Genomic DNA, 18,698 nt, shown 5'->3' on the forward strand with positions numbered 1-18,698 from the left:
GAGCGATGGGCACAGGAAGCCCGGGAGGGGGAGAGGGGGTTGGCGGAGCTTCCTGCTGTCAGGGGAGAAATCTGGGGGTGGGTCTGACTCGGCTCCGGATGCTGTGCAAGGGAAGAGGAAGTCCCTTCCTCCCCAGCCCAGCCGGGACTAGCAGTTGAGCCTGGTGCAGGGTAGGAGCCACCAGCCGGGTCTTTTCCAGTCTCTCCCTCTGCCCCACAGTGATTTACCTCTCTGCTGGCTGCCCTGGGCCCCCGAAACATACTGCTGGGGAGGGTCACATGACTGCTCTTGTGGCTTCCCCGTGAGAAAGGAATTTTTCTGTGGGGAAGCAAAGAAATCTGCAGGGGACATAAATTCTGTGCATGCGCAGTGGTTCAGAATTCCCCCAGGAGTAGTTGTAGTCGAGATTTTGGGTACTTCAGCAGAGGTGTAGAGAAGGTCGTTTATAGTTTGGCTTTAGTTTGTTATAAATTTGTATTGTAGTAGCACCTAGAGGCCTCAACTAGGATCAGAACCCCATTGTGCTAGGCACTGTGCAGACACACAATAAGAGGCAGTCCCTATTGCAAATTGTGTGCATTCTAAATAGATAAGATGGACCAAATGTGGGGAGGAGAAACAAAGGCACAGAGAGGTAGTGACTTGCCCAAGATCATACAGCAGGTCAGTGGCAGAGACAGGAGTAGGAACCAGATTTCCAATCTGCTGCTCTATCCATTAGTCCATGTTGCCTCTCACTACTAGAAGGATTAGTAGTAGTATTAACTTTCAAAAGAGCCAAATGCACATAATTAAAAAAATACGCAAATTGTATTAATACAACAGCAAAAGTTTTTGGTAGGGTGGATTGATTTTTAAATCATCGATTTAAATCAGGTGGAAAGCCTTGATTAAAATCAATGATTTAAACCAACTTTTCCATTTGTATGTTAATTATTTTCTAGAGAGGGGTGCATTCTTATTAGTTAATATAACCATTAAAACATGTTTGTTTACAACTAAATGAGCCTTTATGCTAGAATTGATACATCTTTTTGCTACCAAGGAAGCAAAACTGTAAACATTTATAACTATATACATATTTAAGCAAACATATAGTTTAATATTTTCAGATTAATAATTGTACATTTTTAGTTTGTTAGAAAATGGAGAATGACATACTGATTTACTAGATAATTAACTTTGTGCTCATGATTTGTGTCAAGTTACATTAAGATGGTAACTGAAATTTAATTAAACACATGAAATAGAGTAGAAAACTTACTTTGATTAAACAAAACAACCTTAAATGTTTTGGATACATAAACTTCTCTTATCAAAACATGTTTTAAGTTTACAGCTAAATGATTTATTAAACAGAGGGATAAACTGTAGTAAGTGAATTAAACTGATTATTTTCAGGTAAGCCTGGGAAAATTTCCAAATATGCCTAAATGAAAGTGACTGAAGCTTATGTTTCTACTCACATAGGTCTCTTGAAAATGACAGTCTCCGGAGTTACATAGGCTTGACCTATTGTGCCATTTTTTTAAAAGCTTGACCTCAAAAGTTAGATATTTCCCCCCTGATTCTTTCTTAATATAGAAAACCAGCCTTTAACTCAAAGTTTGATAGAGGCTCATGGATTCAGTATATTTATTTTTTTTATTTAAATGTTTTAGGAGATTATAATAAGTTTAGCCCTTAACATATTTTGTATTAAATTCAAATTTAATTTTAAACAGGTTTATTTTTAGAAAGTAAGAACTTATAATTTAAATAACAAACTAAAAATATCCCATTTAAATTAAAAACCTGATTTTTAATTTAAAAAAATGAGGACTGTTAAGCAATTTAAAAAAAATAATTGTGATTAACTGCACGATAAATTAATTGCAATTTATCACACTGTTAAACAATAATAGAATACAATTTATATAAATATTTTGGCTTTTTTCTACATTTTCAAATATATTGATTTCAATTACAACACGATACAGAGTATACAGTGCTCATTTTATATTTTTGATTACAAGTATTTGCACTGTAAAAAAGCAAAAGAAATAGTATTTTTAGTTCACCTAATACAAGTACTGTAGTGCAATCTCTTTATCATGAAAGTTGAACTTAGAAATGTAGAATTATCTACAAAAAAAACCCCCTGCATTCAAAACAAAACAATGTAAAACTTTAGAGCCTAAAAGTCCACTCAGTCCTACTTCTTGTTCATCCAATTGCTCAGGCAAACAAGTTTGTTTACATTTGCAGGCGATAATACTTTCCACTTCTTGTTTACAATGTCCCCTGGAAGTGAGAAGAGCCGTTCACGTGGCACTGTTGTAGCCAGTGTCGCAAGATATTTACGTGCCAGATGCGCTATAGATTCATGTGTCCCTTCATGCTTCAACCACCATTCCAGGGGACATGCGTCCATGCTGATGACGGGTTCTGCTTGATAACGATCCAAAGCAGTGTGGACCGTAGCATGTTCATGAGTCAGATGCCACCAGCAGAAAATTGATTTTCTTTTTTGGTGGTTCGGGTTCTATAGTTTCCACATCAGAGAGTTGCTCTTTTAAGACTTTTGAAAGCATGCTCCACACCTTGTCCTTCTCAGATTTTGGAAAGTACTTCAGATTCTTAAACCTTGGGTCTAGTGCTGTAGCTATCTTTAGAAATCTCACATTGGTACCTTCTTTGCGTTTTGTCAGATCTGCAGTGAAAGAGTTCTTAAAATGAACAACACATGCTGAGTCGTCATCTGAGACTGCTATAACATGAAATATATGGCAGAATGTGGGTAAAACAGAGCAGGGGACATACAGTTCTTCCCCAAGGAGTTCAGTCACAAATTTAATTAACGCATTATTTTTTTCACGAGCATTGTCGGCTTGGAAGCATGTCCTCTGGAATGGTGGCCGAAGCATCAAGGGGCATACAAATGTTTAGCATATTTGGCACGTAAATACCTTGCAATGTTGGCTACAAAAGTGCCATGCAAATGCATGTTCTCACTTTCTGGTGAGGTTGTAAATAAGAAGAGGGCAGCATTATCTCCTGTAAATGTAAACAAACTTGTTTGGCTTAGCAATTGGCTGAACAAGAATTAGGACTGAGTGGACTTGTAGGCTCTGAAGCTTTACGTTGTTTTGTTTTTGAGTGCAGTTATGTAACAAAAAATCTACATTTGTAAGTTGCACTTTCACAACAAAGAGATTGCACTACAGTACTTGTATGAGGTGAATTGAAAAATACTGTTTTTTGTTTAATTTTTACAGTGAAAATATTTGTAATAAAAATAATATACGCTTTGATTTCAATTACAACAAAGAATACAATAGATATGAAAATGTAGAAAACATCCAAAATATTTAATAAATGTCAACTGCTATTTTTGTTTAACAGTGCGATTTAAATGGCAATTAATTATGATTAATTTTTTTTGAGTTAAGTGCATGAGTTAACTGCGATTAATCGACATCGCTAAAAAAGATCAATTTTTATCCACCCTATATTATGGCTGTGAGGTAAGCTGTGTCTAATCTTTGACGTTTCTGATTAGTTTAGGGCATGTTCTTGCTGCACGTATTGTAAGTATTTGTTTTATTACTGCTTACGTATATTTCTAATCTGTAGTTTTGTTGCCATGGGAAAAAATAAAATCTTTTAAAAGAACTAATGGTGATGATTTGACTTAAATCAACCAAATCCTAAAATGAGCAGTTAAGGTACCATTTATGGTCTCTTGACTTCACGTTTCTGTGAAGATGTGGTTTTATGTCAAAAGTCTTAGACCAATGGACGGCAAATTGTAATTCTGAGGCACTCAGCCAAGTTTTATCTGTGGCAATAAATTTTATGTCTTTTGATGGTTTAAAACCGATTGTTTTGCGATTTTTATTTTTGTGACTGGTTGACAGTGCTGTATATCTTATATACTTAATATGGTAACTTTAATGCTGTGTATGGAAGGAGAAACATACAAAGTGTACTCCTGACAGAATTACCAATGTACTTAGAAGTGCAACCTTACTTCCTTGACAGCATTAGGTTCTGATCCTGTCCTGAGCTCCATTATGGTGGGTCTTCATTGAAGTCAATGGGGATCCATGCTGAGATTTCAGGATTGGGGCCTTAGTCATTGGCTTAGTGTACAAACTGTTAAAGCTTCACCTTGTTGCCCTCTAAGTTGAGATTTAAAGCAATATTTTAAATGTTCACTGCCCTCCATTGCGAACTGTTGTAAATTCATCATTGTTCCTATATTTGTTTCTGCAGTTGTGTGTATAAATGTGTATGCCAGCAGCATTCGGAACAGATGTATAGTGACCTAATAAAAAAGATAACTAACCACTTAGAGAGAGTCTCAAAGGAGCTGCAGGTAAGAAGCTGCACAATCTAATTTTGTTGTTTTCCTGGGATCTGCCATTGTACTGGAACCAGCATTTAGAAGGGGTTGCTATCAAGACTGGTGCCTGCAATTCAGTAAATTGATGCATAATTAACAGACTGCGATTTAGACAATAATGCAATTGTAGGTAAGGTTAGATTGTACAGCACTGGTTTACACTTGGTTCATATTTGGCAAGTTGTCATTGCAAGCATAAGAGCTGAGAGTTAATATATTTTAAAATGAAAGCTTTGATAGAGGGGAATCTGAACATAATATAGACCACAAATGCATCAAGCAGGCAGGATCTGGCCCATGTGACATAGGTGCTTGACTCCGCTTTGCTAATTTAAAGCACACAAGGTCACTTACAATCCACATAGGTCAGAAATTGGAGACAACTGTGCATATTAAAGGAAAAAACTTGGGGAGTTATGTATGAGATGGTAAAAAGTAGGTGAATATTATGTACCATTAAATATGAATTCTTTGAGTTAGAGGCAAATGTGCATTTTTCTTACCCATCCCTAGATGTCAGTGGTTTACAGCAATCATAATACAGCTTGTATGTTCCTATCGCACTCTGCATTTCTGATATTTGTACGGTGTCTTTCGTCTTTTTCTTTTGTGTGTTGTGTTCTGGAATTTCTAACATGGAAATTATAATGTAGCATTCTCCAAATTGTCATCACGTGATCAACTGGAAGTCTAGGGCATCCTGAAAGTTTTCAGGCAGCAGGCTGAAAATGGAAAACTATAGCTGTACTTTTATTGCTATACTGTAGGTAGTTCTGTTCATGTTCATTTCGAGTGAATGTTGCACTGACATTAGTTGTTAACAATTAAACTAAAATTACAACAAAGTCATGTAATTGACTTTAATTACTTTTGAAAACTGATATTATAGTCACTTGCTGACTTAAAAGTCAAGCAGTAACACAAAACATCTAGGAGTCTTCAAATACAGCAGTTTTTTGTTTTCACTTGGTGAAAACATAGTACCTTGACTATAAACCTCACTTTTTTTCACAGTGCTTGAAATTAACAACAGTTTGTTTTACTGCTTTTATCTTAGATCTGTTTTTGGTTTTTAAATATAAACACACATCAAAATATGTAATAATGTGATTATGCTGATGTTACCCTCATCTAAATTTAGGCTGTAAGCATTTTGGGGCAGGGACTTATTCTTTGTCTACTGTGAAGTGCCAAGTAACCAAGAAATAAGAATAATTCCCTTACAATGTCTTACATCGCCACATAACAGCCATCCCAGCTGTTCTACAAGCATTAGTTATAGTAGCTGGTTGCAACATCTAGAATTAAGTCTTCAGCTCAGGTCCTGCTGAATTGGTGCTTTATACACGTTTTTTCCTCCATTTGTATGAGAATTGACAATCATTGCACTGGTTCAGCTAGTCCTCCTAATTCCATCCTACGATGCAATGCTTTGTGTTTGGAAATTTCCCAAAATCCCTTGCTCCCTGCTGTAGTGCTGGATTCTGAGATAGTTCCTTCAGGAATTTAAGAATTTATTGTTTTTAAAGGCATCTGTGCATGGATGCACTAAAATTCTTCTTCTGAAAATATCTGCTATAACCTATTGCAAGAATAAGTGAAACAACTATTTTGTGCAGCCCCTGTCTTTGCAACAGCTTCCTTGCTTAGATTGAACCCACCTTACGACAGGTGATAGAATTATTATGGTATGATATAATGACATGACCTTTGACTTTAGTTACAATATTTTGTTTCATATACAACAAATCATATAATTTGAAACGTGCATATGTAAAGATCCCTCACTTAGCCTGGTTTCCTACAAGAAATCTCTGTAGAACAAAAAATGGCCGTAGTGGGTCAGACCACTGGTCTATCTAGCCTAGTATCTGGTCTTCTAACGGTGGCCAGAGCCAGGTGCTTCAGAGGGAATGAAAGAACAGGGCAATTCTTGAGTGATCCATTCCCTGCCTTCCAGTCTCAGCTTCTGGCAGAAAAACTAATTGGCAATAATCCTAGTAGGCAGTTTTGTCCATGTCTGTCAGGCCCATACTTGCACACTGGCATTTTGGAGAACGCTAAATTCTGTTGCTAAAACAATTCATTCTTTTTTTATGTACTCATAATGAGGGAGGTGGGACATTTTTGATATTTTAATCATGCCTGTTTATTTTCACAATTAAACTCCACCAGTTTATACTTGCATGTCTTCAATTTGATATCTCTTTATACTCTCTAATGTAGAACTATACGCTCAGTAAGTGATCAAGAACCAGTGTAAAGATGTATTATGAAATAAAACTGAGCATCCTGGTTTCTTGTTAGGACAACAGTCTTTCGTTTTTTTCAGCTATTTTTATACTTTCCAAAGTATTAATTGCAAAATTGACTCTTGGGGAATGACACTTCCGCTGCTTACTCTAAACTCTCTTATTTAACTGAACAAATTCTGGCTTAACGTAACATAAATCATTGTCAATGTCTTATTATTTTGGTTTAGTTTCATGCATTAAGGAGCTGACTTAAATTAAAACAATGTAATCCAGCTTTAAATTGGTTTTAAGAATGTCTATACAGGAATTTGCACAAAGTTTGACTAAATTCACTTTTTAAAAAGACATTCAGTTTAAACCACTGCAATTCTGTTTAGAACAGGCCTTAATTGTTAGATTCTTTGTCAGGTATCTATCTCTGAACCTGTCTGGGAAATCACTAGCATGCCATTAATACTATACAAATAATTAAAAATTATTACTGTTTAAATCTCAAGATTATGGACTGTACTATTCATAAATATAGTTCTAGCTTTAACTTCAGTGGATAGAACTCCCTGGTGTGGAATGGTTACCTGTGGTTCAACTCATGCATAAAAGATTTCACACTGTAAAATGATGGAGTGTGTGTGAAAGGATTCTAACTCTCACAACTTGAGGTGATGTTAAACAATTTGCACTGTGGGTCTGATTGTACAAGTTATCTACAGGTGAACTCACACTGAATTCATGAGAGCTTTGCTCATAAAAGGCTTGAAAGTGGTTTTAGTAAGTAGAGGATTTTGTGCTATAAGACTGTCTTGGGTTCCCAATTTTAGCATAGTAAGCTAGTAGCGTTGTACAAAGATTTTTGCCTGCATCAGCCAATTTCAACTGCCTCTCCTTCAGTTTTGCTTGCTGTAATCTGCACTGGAGTTTGTTACTTCAAATGACAGTTTCACAAAGCAAGTTAGACTGTGTACAACTCAACTGTAAGTGGGTATCAGCAGAGTACTGGGTCCAGAGCAGACTCATCATAGAAGGTCCACTTTAACACCTATTGAAATAAATGAAAAAACACCTACTGATTTTAATGGGGGCTTGCTTGTCTCAGAGTGCAGATCAAAGCCTGAAATTGTATCTAGTAATGGGTACCAGATGTGTGAGTGGGACAGGAATTGGTGTGGCATTTATAAAGGGAGAGATGGTTTCGGGTATTTGTAGCTGCTGCATAGCAGGTAAACGTTGTTCTAAAATACTAAGCAAGATGGTTAAGTCTTAAAGTAGTGTCAGTTTTTGGCAATTTTTTGTTGTTGGCTACCAGTCTGACACCAATCCTCCTCTTTTTCAATTGGGCTTGGAATCAGCTATAGCAGAGTCTGGCAAATGAGTAGGAGCAAATGATACCTGGAGGAATACAAGGATGTAAAGAAATTGGCCAGGAATGTACTTGCAAAAGCAAATATATTTGAGGAACTTTACACAAGACTATGAACAAAGACTTGGCACAAGCATGGGACAAAGGACTAAAGATATAAAGGAAGTGAGGTTCATCAAAGATAGACCTGGTGTGGTGTTGACTGATGGTAGTTGCATAAAGATAAATGGAGACTGTATTCTGAACAGCTTTTAAATGAAGAAAACCCAAGAGAGCAATGCAACTTTGAAATGGTGAACTTAGGTGTAGTGGAGCCTATCACACCAGATGAAGTGGCAAATGCTGTAAAAGAAATGAAAAATAATAAGGCCGTAGGCCCAGAAGGAATCCCTGTTGAGGCACGAAAAAGGTTGGAGTAGAAGGAATAAGCTTGGAATAGAATCTTCTGACATCTCTGTAATCAAATAAATTATGAGACGGGAAAAAATGTCTAACGCGTGGAGGAAAAGTTTGTTGGTGCTGATATACATGGCAAAAGGCAACTACTAATTATAGAGGTATAAAGCTGATGAGTTATACAATAAAACTGTGGGAGAGAGTCACTGATAAGAGACTAAGAAAATAAGCAGATATTAATGCAAATCAGTGCGACTTCGTGCCAGGAAAAGGTCTGTGATTGAGTTCCAAGAGAAGTCACCTGGTGATGTATGAGGGAGAAAAATTGTACCACAACTTTATGTGCAGCATGTTCAAGCCATGTGTGTAGGTGTAATGTCAACAGTCAGAACGTCTAGTAGTGAAAACCCTTCATCAGTAAAGGTGTGAGTGCATCAGGGATCAGCATTGAATTCTTTCTTGTTTATCCTCATGCTAGATACCCTGACAAGGAACATATAGAAGGAGTCACGTTGGTGCATGTTGTTTGCAGATGATGTCATTCTGCATAGTGAGGAGAAAGATGGTCTAGAAGAAGATCTTGAAAAATTGAGAGATGTGTTGGAGAGACATGGTCTAAAAACAAGCAGAGGAAAAACAGAGCACACGATATGTAATTTCAGTAATGTGAACACGGAAGTATTATCCTTGAAACTAGGTGGCCAGACAGTACTGAAAACAGTTTCAAGTATTTGGGTTCCAGAATCCTGAAAAGTGGGGGAAATGGAGGATGAAATTGGAGCTGGGATAATAAATGCATGGCTTAAATGGAGAGGGAGAAGTGGTGTACTATGCGACAAGAAGATACCAGTAAGATTAAAAGGGAAAGTTCACTTTTACAGTCTGGCGCTGAGTGTTGGGCAATGAAGAAGATGATCTGTTCCACAGAAAAGCAAATATTAAGATGGTTGAATGGTGTAAGGAAAAAGGGGTAAGTGAGAAATGTGTATGTTGGAGACATGCTCAAATGGTTTGGTCATGGAAAGTGCAGTCCTGACAACTATGTGGGTAAGAGAGTCCAATTGATCAAGACTAAAGGAAAAAGACAGAAGGCCAACCCAAGAAGTAGTGGTGGAATCTCATAAAAGAAGACATTGGGATATGGTCTGATAGAAGATATAGCATTGAACAGAGCACTTTGGAGGGAGGGGTCTCATAGAGTAGACCCCATTTGATGGGATTAATGCAAGGAAAAAAAAAAGTCTTAATATTTTAAAGCAATTGACCTTGTTCTAGCTAGAGGACTCCACGTCAGGAATTTATCTTCCTTTTTACACCTGCAAAATTTTTTAAGTTGTCCTATGGTTCCCATGTCTCTTTTTTTAATCTACTATGATTGGAAAACATTTTCCATGCCTGACTGAAGAGAACACATTTACATTTTCTATAAAAGGGGGGTATTTAAAGTTTTTAAAGGACTACATATCATTTAAATCAGAGCAGGACAGATTGTAGTCTGGAAACTACTATTACTCTCTAGCACTTAAAAATTCTTAAAACATGTAGTATTTCAGTGCATATTTCACATGTGTGGCCCACCACACGGTAGCCGTTCTACAGTGCTGTAGTTGAGCAGACAAACACTTACCTAACTGGTATGATTTAATAGCAATAGATACAGAAGATGGGGCCTAGTACAAGGTGATGGCATTATAATTTTGTGTCAAAAGAGAGTGGGTGATAAAAATTGCAATGGCAGGCATGCAAAATGTCATCTCCTCAGCAAGCAGAGTACTTAGCAGCGGTTGTGTAACAGCTGCATTACAGAGCATCTGTGTACAACCAGTATGTCAGAATAATCTGGTCATCCTCACGCTGAAATTTCCTAGTGGGAACACTGAACCAAAGAAGTTGTAAAATTGTCAAATATCTGAACATAATGCTTGAGCATTTGATATTCCTGGACAGGCTTTTTAGTCTTGCTGGTTTCTAGTCTTATTAAAACCTATCCTCTGTCTGTAGTGGGTTCATCACAGAGATACTTTTACTTACAAATTTATTAGAGCGTAAGCTTTCGTGAGCTCTAATAAATTTGTTAGTCTCTAAGGTGCCACAAGTACTCCTTTTCTTTTTGCGAATACAGACTAACACGGCTGCTACTCTGATACTTTTACTTGACACTATTCTTTCTAGACTAGAGAATATTTGTCCCATGTACATATTCTTTTGAACACTGCATTAAGGAACCAGTCCATCTTCCGCTGAAGTCAATAGAAAGACTTAATAATTTCAGAGGGGTTGAATAGAGCCCTAAAAAAGCAAGAGCAAATGGTGTTTATAGATTTAGAATCTTTAGCTGTCCTAATGTCCAATATTACTCATGGTTATCAATTTGAGATTTATAACTTGTACTGTAGGTGGCAGTAGAATGCAAATAAAAGTTTACTTCTTTGCACTGTAGCTTAGACTTTGCAGAGGGCTATATTTTAATTTTGACACAAGCAGCAGTTCTGTCTAGAAAGAATACTGCTATATTAATTGCAAACTAAAAAAAAAGACCAATTAACTTTTCTTCTTAACGTTAATGGATCATAGCTGCTTCTACACCCCCATTAAAGTTACAAAACATACAAAGTACAACGTATAGCTTCTGTATTCATTGCCTACCGCCTCCTCTGTTCCAAATTGGTTGCCAGGCCTATTTAATACATTCTTTGCTGGAGAAACTACAGTGTAAAGGGTGGATGTAAAATGAATCTACAGGGCTGAATAACGCTTCTTTGGATGTCACTGAAAAGTTGACAAACAGAATAGGAAAATATTGCTGAGCTTGAAAGAGTATATTCTTGGATATCAGTAGTAGGGTGGGCTGGTGAGCAGCCCAAACCACAAACAGAAGCCAATGTATATTTAATTAAAATATGTAATGTATGTGTCACTTTTCGTCATAGATCATAAACTTTATAAGGCAGGGACTGTCCTCCTGTTTGTGGAAAGTGCCTACGTTTTGGAAATTCAAATAATATTTCTTAATATTGATGTACTGGGAGGAGAGAGTTGAGCAGGGGATGGCTTCCTGGCTTCTTATACTGCCTTTCTCACCTCTCTGATCACCATTTATTGGAGTGAGTGGGTCTGTTGAATGGCCCTTCTCTTTCGGGTCCTCTCTGTTGCATCTGTGAAGAGACTTTGAACAAGGATTTCTTTGTCTCATCCCCTCTCCCATCCAGCTAATAGGCAGAGAAGGTGACTGTGTGCCTCAGTAAAATTGGGGTATGCTTATTGAACCCTTTTCTGAAGAGCCAGATTGCCATGTGTGTGGTGAGTGAGCAGAGCAGAATTTCAGAAATGAGGCAGCTTAAAAATGGCTAATTTGGCATTCGTTAAGCATTAATAGAGATTTCCCTCCTGGCTATCTAGGCAGAAGGCTTGTGGGGTTCCTTTGGCCTGGCAGCCCTAAGTTCAGTTTTCTGATGGACTTCGTCCCAAAAAGCTGAAAGCACTAAATAAAATCGTATAATTTTTAGTGGATATTTTGTTAGAAATAATGTAATCTGTAATGGTCGTGGCCATGATAAAAAAAAATAAACAAGACATCTATTTCTGTTGTAGAGGCTTGACAGATTAATTTTCCCAGTGTGAAAAACAGCAGAAATTATTTATTGCACTTGTGGATGTGTCTAATTAGACCGTGACAGTGAGAGAAGTGATCATTCCTGATACTGCACTTACATAAGTTGCTCTAGTTGGGGCATTATTTGTTACGCTTTCCTTTTTCAAACTAGTAGTCAAAATTGTATTAAATATGAACATCTCACTTTAAACTCACTAATTTGCAGTTATGATGGTCATTACTTTTCATCATGATTCTCTGTAACACAGAATCACCCCTACTTCTTATCAAAATGGGTTTATTTAGTAATTTTTTGGTAATGTTTTATCATGTTGCTCTAATGACTTGCACCAGGTTTTAAAACTGCATGGAAATAGATGTGTGGTATTCTAGCAGTTAACTGTTTCCCTGTGGTAAGTGTGCAAACATCTTTAGCCATGACACGTCTGTCAAGCAACTAGCTGTCAAACTTGGAAACACTCTAGGCATTCCTCTTACTTTGAATGTCCATTTAGTATCTCAGTTTAATGAGGAGCCATATAAATAAGAAGCTAAATTCTTAAAACTACCAAATAATTTATTGTTAGTGTTTTGTGTGGAGTCGGACACTGATTATTAAATTATAAAATTATTAAAGAACTTTCTTTCTGCAAATGTTGGACCTTAAAATTCTAAAGTGCAACAAAACCATCTCAAAATAGTATGACTAGGTAATGTTCATATGAAAAGGTCATTGCTTCTACAGCTGTATACATTTCTAAAAATGGTCAGAATTACTTTTAGTGCTAGGAAACCAAACCTGGCATAGCACAGAATTATGCCAATGAAATTTTAGCTGTTGTACGTCTTCTGCTTTCAAAGCGTCTATGCTCCATCCCTACCACAATCTCAGAACAAGTCTCCATACACTGCCCCAAACAGTCTTTTCAATCCATGAAAACGGATTTAATCATTAACGCCATTGAAAATCAATTAAATTAGCGGGAGGTAGGTGTCTAAATAGCTTTTGAGGATCTCTGGCTAAGGCCTTGTCTACACTGGCAAGTTTGTGCTCAGTAAAGCATCTTTCTGCTAAGCATCTAACTCCCGGGGTGTACACACTGCCAAACCAATTAGTGCGCAGAAACGGTGCAGATGCAGCACTCTAAAAAAAACCCACCCTGATGAGAGGCGTACAGCTTTCTGCGCTGGGGTTACAGCGCTGCGATGCCAGTGTAGACACCCTGGTCAATTGCAGCGCTGTGATAGGCCTCTGGGAGCTGTCCCACAATGCATGTTCTCACCTCTCTGGTCATTGGTTTGAACTCTAGTGCCCTGCCCTCAGGGGAGAGGATGCTGTGCAGTCCCAGCTGCGCTCCAGCCATAGGAATTATCATATCTATGGACAGATTTCACGATGCATGACAGAAAGGGGCCATGACCGGACACATTGCAGTGTAGGGTAAAAGTGAAGGAGCTGTGGAAAGCATACCACAAGGTGTGGGAGGCAAACCGCTGCTCCAGTGCTGCGCCCACGAGCTGCTGGTTCTACAAAGAGCTGGACGCAATACTCAGTGGCAACCCCACCTCTACTGTGAAGGCCCCTGTGGATACTTTGTTGGCTTGCATGCCAGTCGAGAGTGGATTGAGTCAGGAGGAGGAAATCTTGGACGAAGAGGGGGAGGGGGACCCAGAGGCAGAGGATGACTCGGAGGCCAGAGATGCATGCAGCCAGGAGCTCTTTTCTACCCTGGAGGAACCTAGCCAGTCACAGCAGTCGGATCTTGGCGAAGCGCAAACAGGAGAGGAGGCCCCTAATAAGTGGATCTGATTTTGGGAATTGCTGAAGCGAGTTGTCGGGGGCAGGAGGGTTGCAGAAAGCAGGCTTGTCTCCCACTGCATGCCTAGTCTGAGCGGCGGAACAGGCTGTTGATAGACTCCCTCACTTCATGGGAATCTCCCTCAGAGATCTCCAGGAAACTCTCGTGGAGATACTGGGCAATCTGCTGCCGCAGGTTCCTCAGCAGAGTTGTGTTGTTCATTCCCCATTAATGGTAACTTTCCCTTGCCACTTTGCTGTCACGGCGGGGTGGTGTGGGGTAGACCGGGGACCATTGCTGCACACAGATGAGCCGTATAGGGGCCAGGACAGAAGCCGCAGGCTTGGAGAAGACCCTCCCTTGATTCCCTGCTCACCCTCAGCAGCGAGATATCTTCCGTAATGATCACCTCCTGTGGAAAGTGTGGGAACAGGAATGATCATTAGGTCCCCACTACAGTGCTGGCTCTCCCCAAGAGCCATGTGCCTAGTGTACAACAGGGTCCGGGAAGAGTGATTTACCCTGCCCCTGTGGCTACTCACCATTTTGCGGATCTTATGGCTCATGTGTGCTTGCCTGGGGTCAGCCAGTTATTGATAGGTGTGTGAGTACTGGCTGTGTTTTAAAGAACTGAATCAGTGTTGTCTGTGTTGCAAACAATACTGCTTCTGTAAAATGTTGCATTTAAACTTCACAGAGATGACCTTGGGAGCCCAGCCTCCCTCTTTATCGGCGGAAGAATGGCTGCGCAGAATTAGAAAGCGGCCAAGAACAACGAAGGAGGATTTTCTGCGTGAGGTTATGATGCACTCTGCCGCCAAGAAACAGGAATTGAAGGAGTGGCGGGACAGTGAGAAGAGGGACCGAAAGGAGAACGCGGCACACCAGAAAGAAGCTACAGAGCGGCTCTTAAACGTTATGGAGCGCCAAGTGGACATGCTCCAGGCGATACTAGCTCTTCGAACCGAGCAGCTCCCTCCTTTGTTTTTGGACCATTTGTCGCCTTTCCGTCCGGCATGGTCCTATTTAACATTGGACCGTTGGATCCTGAGTACAGTAACAGTTTGTTACACCCTCTAGTTTTTATGCACCCCTCCCTCCCACCCACCATCCCGTCCCTCTTCAGGGACCTTTCTCACGAGCAACTCCTTGCCCAGAGGTGCAATTCCTCCTACGTGTGGGGGCTGTAGAGGAAGTTTCCCGGGACTCGAGAGGGAAGGGATTTTACTTCACATCCATGAACTCGGAGCCCACCTCCAGGGGTCCTGCTTGTGAGTCACCTAGCATGGAATGGACGTGAGCAAGAACTCTAAAAAGAAAAAACGGTTGTTCTTCGAGATGCATTGCTCATGTCCATTCCATGACCCACGATCCTACCCCCTCTGTTGGAGTTACTGGCAAGAAGGAACTGAGAGGCTGCGTGGCCCCTTACATCGGCGCATATGCGTGTGACTCCAGAGGTGCACTGGAGCTGGCCCTGCGGATACCACTAAGGGAAAAATTTCTGGTAACAGTGCACGCAATGCGCGCACACCAAGATGTGTTGCTCATGTCCATTCCATGCTAGAAGAACAATTACGCAAGGTTAGTAACAGTTTTTTACTTGAATGAATTAGATTAGTGATTTTTTTAATGAAATATTAGATACTGAGGGTCAGAGAGCTGTATCTTTCTTCCTCCCCTTATGAATAAATAATATTGATCTGCAAGTGCTCTGCAACAAAAAATGGGGCACATCTGTGCTGGATATCATACTATTGAATTAGCAGCATGGTTATTGCTATTCAGTTGGGTGATAAAGATGACAGCCTAAAGCGGCACAGTTGCCAACAGTTTTATTGCAGAAAGAAGAGGAAAAGACTTTTTGTATCTGTAGATGAAAATGTGAAATATCCACCCTGTAACGAATCTTATTTTGATTGATAAATAATTTTAAAGATTCCTATTCTACACTCTAGATGGCTTTGACAAAAATTTACATAATACATATACAAAATCAGCAGCTTAATCTTCTCCTTTCTCTTAAAATACTCACCCAAAGCAAGTTAACGTAAAAATACCTCATCTTCTGCAAGCATACCAGCCTATAGCTATTTAATCCCTAAGAAAATAGATTAATTTCCAATATGCTCTGAACAAAGTTAGGTTATTTCAAGTGAAGGGAGTGAATTCCAAACTTGAGAGACGCTCATAGATAATGACTTTCCAGTAGTCCTCTCTTCTTAAAGCAAGGGAGTGCTCGCTCAAGTACCTCCACTGGTTACATCCAGAGACAAATCCAAGGTGTGCATCCTGGCAAACTGTAGCCTCCAAAAAATATGAAAGCTTCCAAGAGGGAAAGACTTCCATTGTAATTGAATGCCCAGACTTATTGTCTGGGGAGAGTTCAAAACCTCTGATGCAGCACTTCCAGATGTCTTTGCTACACTTTTATGGCCTTGGTTTTGCACAAATAATTTGTGAACCTCTACCCACAGCCAGTCACACTGTAGACAGTGTGGATAGGGAGAGAGGAAATGCCTTGTGGCAAAGAAACTACATGAGTCAGTGGGAACTGAGAATGCAGAATCATTAAGTATCTTTCTGTTAAGAAAAATGAACAAAAACGAAGACCCATTATTCCATAACCAAACCCCAGCTGTCCAAAAGCCTTTTAATAAAACAAGAGGAGGCAGGAGCCATGTTCACATTCTTTAGTGGTGTACTCAATCTTTCCTTTATCCTGAATGGTCTGGAGGTTTCAAATATTTTTTTTTTCCTGGTTCTTGATATTTTTCAACTTTCCCGTAATGATCTTACCCAAGCAGTTGAAACAATTTCGATAGATATTTTGCATGGTTTTTCATTTCCCTTGCATAAAGATATTTGTGTGAAATCTTTAACTTTTTTTTCTCAGTATCTCACTTTTCTATTTAGCATGTTTCTTCTATTACAGTTCATTAGTTAAAGGACAACCAGAGTTTAAAGTCTTTCATAATTGCCTCATCTAGCTGTAAAAAGGTAGTTGTCGTACTTCACTATTTCTTCCATGATTCAAATGGCTGAATGGATTTTTTTTGTTAATATTTTCAATAATAATTTGTTTCTGGACTGAGACCAAGAATGAGAAATTTCAGCCAGAGCAGACAGTATCTTTTATGATAGTTATAACCGACTGAAAATAGGGATTTAAAATAGAAGTGACATTTCTACTAGAGCCCCTGTAGAGAATCATTTTAATGAAGTGTGATTACTTGACTGTCTGAATAGGTCCAAGATCCATTTCTTCTTCTTAATTTGCAAAGACTATGCAGTTATTTAGACAAATAGTCCCACTAGAGTCGTTGGGGCTATTCATGTGAATAAGGACTTACTGTGTAGAGTCCTTACTTTGAAACAAATAGCTCATCGCAGTCCAACAGTTAGGAACAACCCTACAGTAAAATACCATTGAACTTAAAATTTAAGGAAAGGAGGGGAAAATTTAATGAGGCTATGGACTTCCTTTTAGGCACCTAAAGAATTGTTGTGAATCACTGTGGGGAGGAAATACTTTTAAAATTATGAAATACTCTTCATAGTGATTTTTTTTGTTTACATTAGTTTACAGGGGAAAGGAGGGGGGATATTGTTTGATAAAGAGAGTGAAACTATTGTCACTTTAAAGATAGCTTTTTGGAGGTGAACGGGATTTAGCTGCTCAGTGCTTTACTGTCAAACACCCACGAAAGCTTATGCCCAAATAAATCTGTTAGTGTTTAAGGTGCCACCAGACTCCTTGTTGTTACTGTCAGACACTGGCTGCCATCAACTGTATAAGGGCCAGTGTGAAATACCAGAAGAATAAAAATGAAGATAGGCAGCTTGGCTCCGTTAATTTATTCGGCATTAATTATTTGACACTGGCAGTTACTATGCAAGTTAAGGAAACCTAAGGCTCCTATCCAACAAAACCTTAAACACGTACATATTCAAGCACATAAATATTCCCACTGAAGTCAATTGGCCTTCTTTGTACTTAAAATTAGATGTGCTTTAGGGCTTTGGATCAGGACCTAACACAACAGTTTCTTCCTTTGTTGTAAGGAGATGATGGTCACAGTTCTTTACTCTGCTCATTTTTGTGTATTCATTGTATCAGAGGAACTCCAGAGACACCATAATCAGATGGAGTTTTGACACTTGGGTTGTAGTCAATATTCGTCATGGGAATTCTTAGAGCCCTATATGACTGTTTCATTAGGTGAAATTAAGGTATATTTTAATCTTTTTGGGAGAAATAAGCATTAAACAAAACTCCAGGACACACATTAATGGGAGATCAGATATAATGTATTGGGCAGAATGTTCAAATATGGTAAAACAATTTATTATGTCTTTGACTTTTTTCTCTCTCTTTTTTTTTTTTTTTTTTGATGAAAGTCTTATGTGAAATTCGCATGGCCAGATAAGGATAGAGATGTCCAGTGTGAGATTGTCTCCTGTTTGACACATCCCTTGAAGTGGAAGTTTCCTTTTAAAAAACTTTACTTAGGTTACAACAAATATTAAAAACCGGAAATGATCTCAGTAATAAAATAGCACAGACAGACACAAAAATGTACCTTGGAGACCATAGTTTGGGGTGGAGAAGTGGAAGGGAACATAATTTAGAGGAAGCAGAAATACTGTCCGCTTGGAAAATGAGATTTGATGGCACACTACTTTCAGCAAATATGTTTGTTTGTGCATAAATGTCTCCTAAACGCTGTGTATGAAAAAGGAGTCTTCAGAGCTCATAGTCACCTCTACATACCCTCTCCTCATTTGCATTTTGTTCCAAGAGTAGGTTGGCTGGGCCTGAGAATTGGTCCTATAATCTGTTTTTAATCATACATTTGTTACACTTGTTCATTTTGATCCTATATAACTCTGTCACTTTTATTACAATGTA

General features: G+C 38.8%; 1 protein-coding gene across 3 annotated transcripts in view; it reads left to right on the forward strand.

The window, feature by feature from the left end:
* Positions 1-18,698, forward strand: part of CACUL1 (CDK2 associated cullin domain 1) — an 80,266-nt gene that overhangs the window by 16,473 nt on the left and 45,095 nt on the right. For all 3 annotated transcript variants that reach the window (XM_007064220.4, XM_043551125.1, XM_037904032.2), the window contains exon 3: positions 4,258-4,360. In XM_007064220.4, the coding sequence (XP_007064282.3) occupies positions 4,258-4,360 (103 nt within the window). The remainder of the gene's footprint in view (positions 1-4,257; positions 4,361-18,698) is intronic.

This window comes from Chelonia mydas, chromosome 7 (genome assembly GCF_015237465.2).
Source record: "Chelonia mydas isolate rCheMyd1 chromosome 7, rCheMyd1.pri.v2, whole genome shotgun sequence".
NCBI lineage: Eukaryota > Metazoa > Chordata > Testudines > Cheloniidae > Chelonia > Chelonia mydas.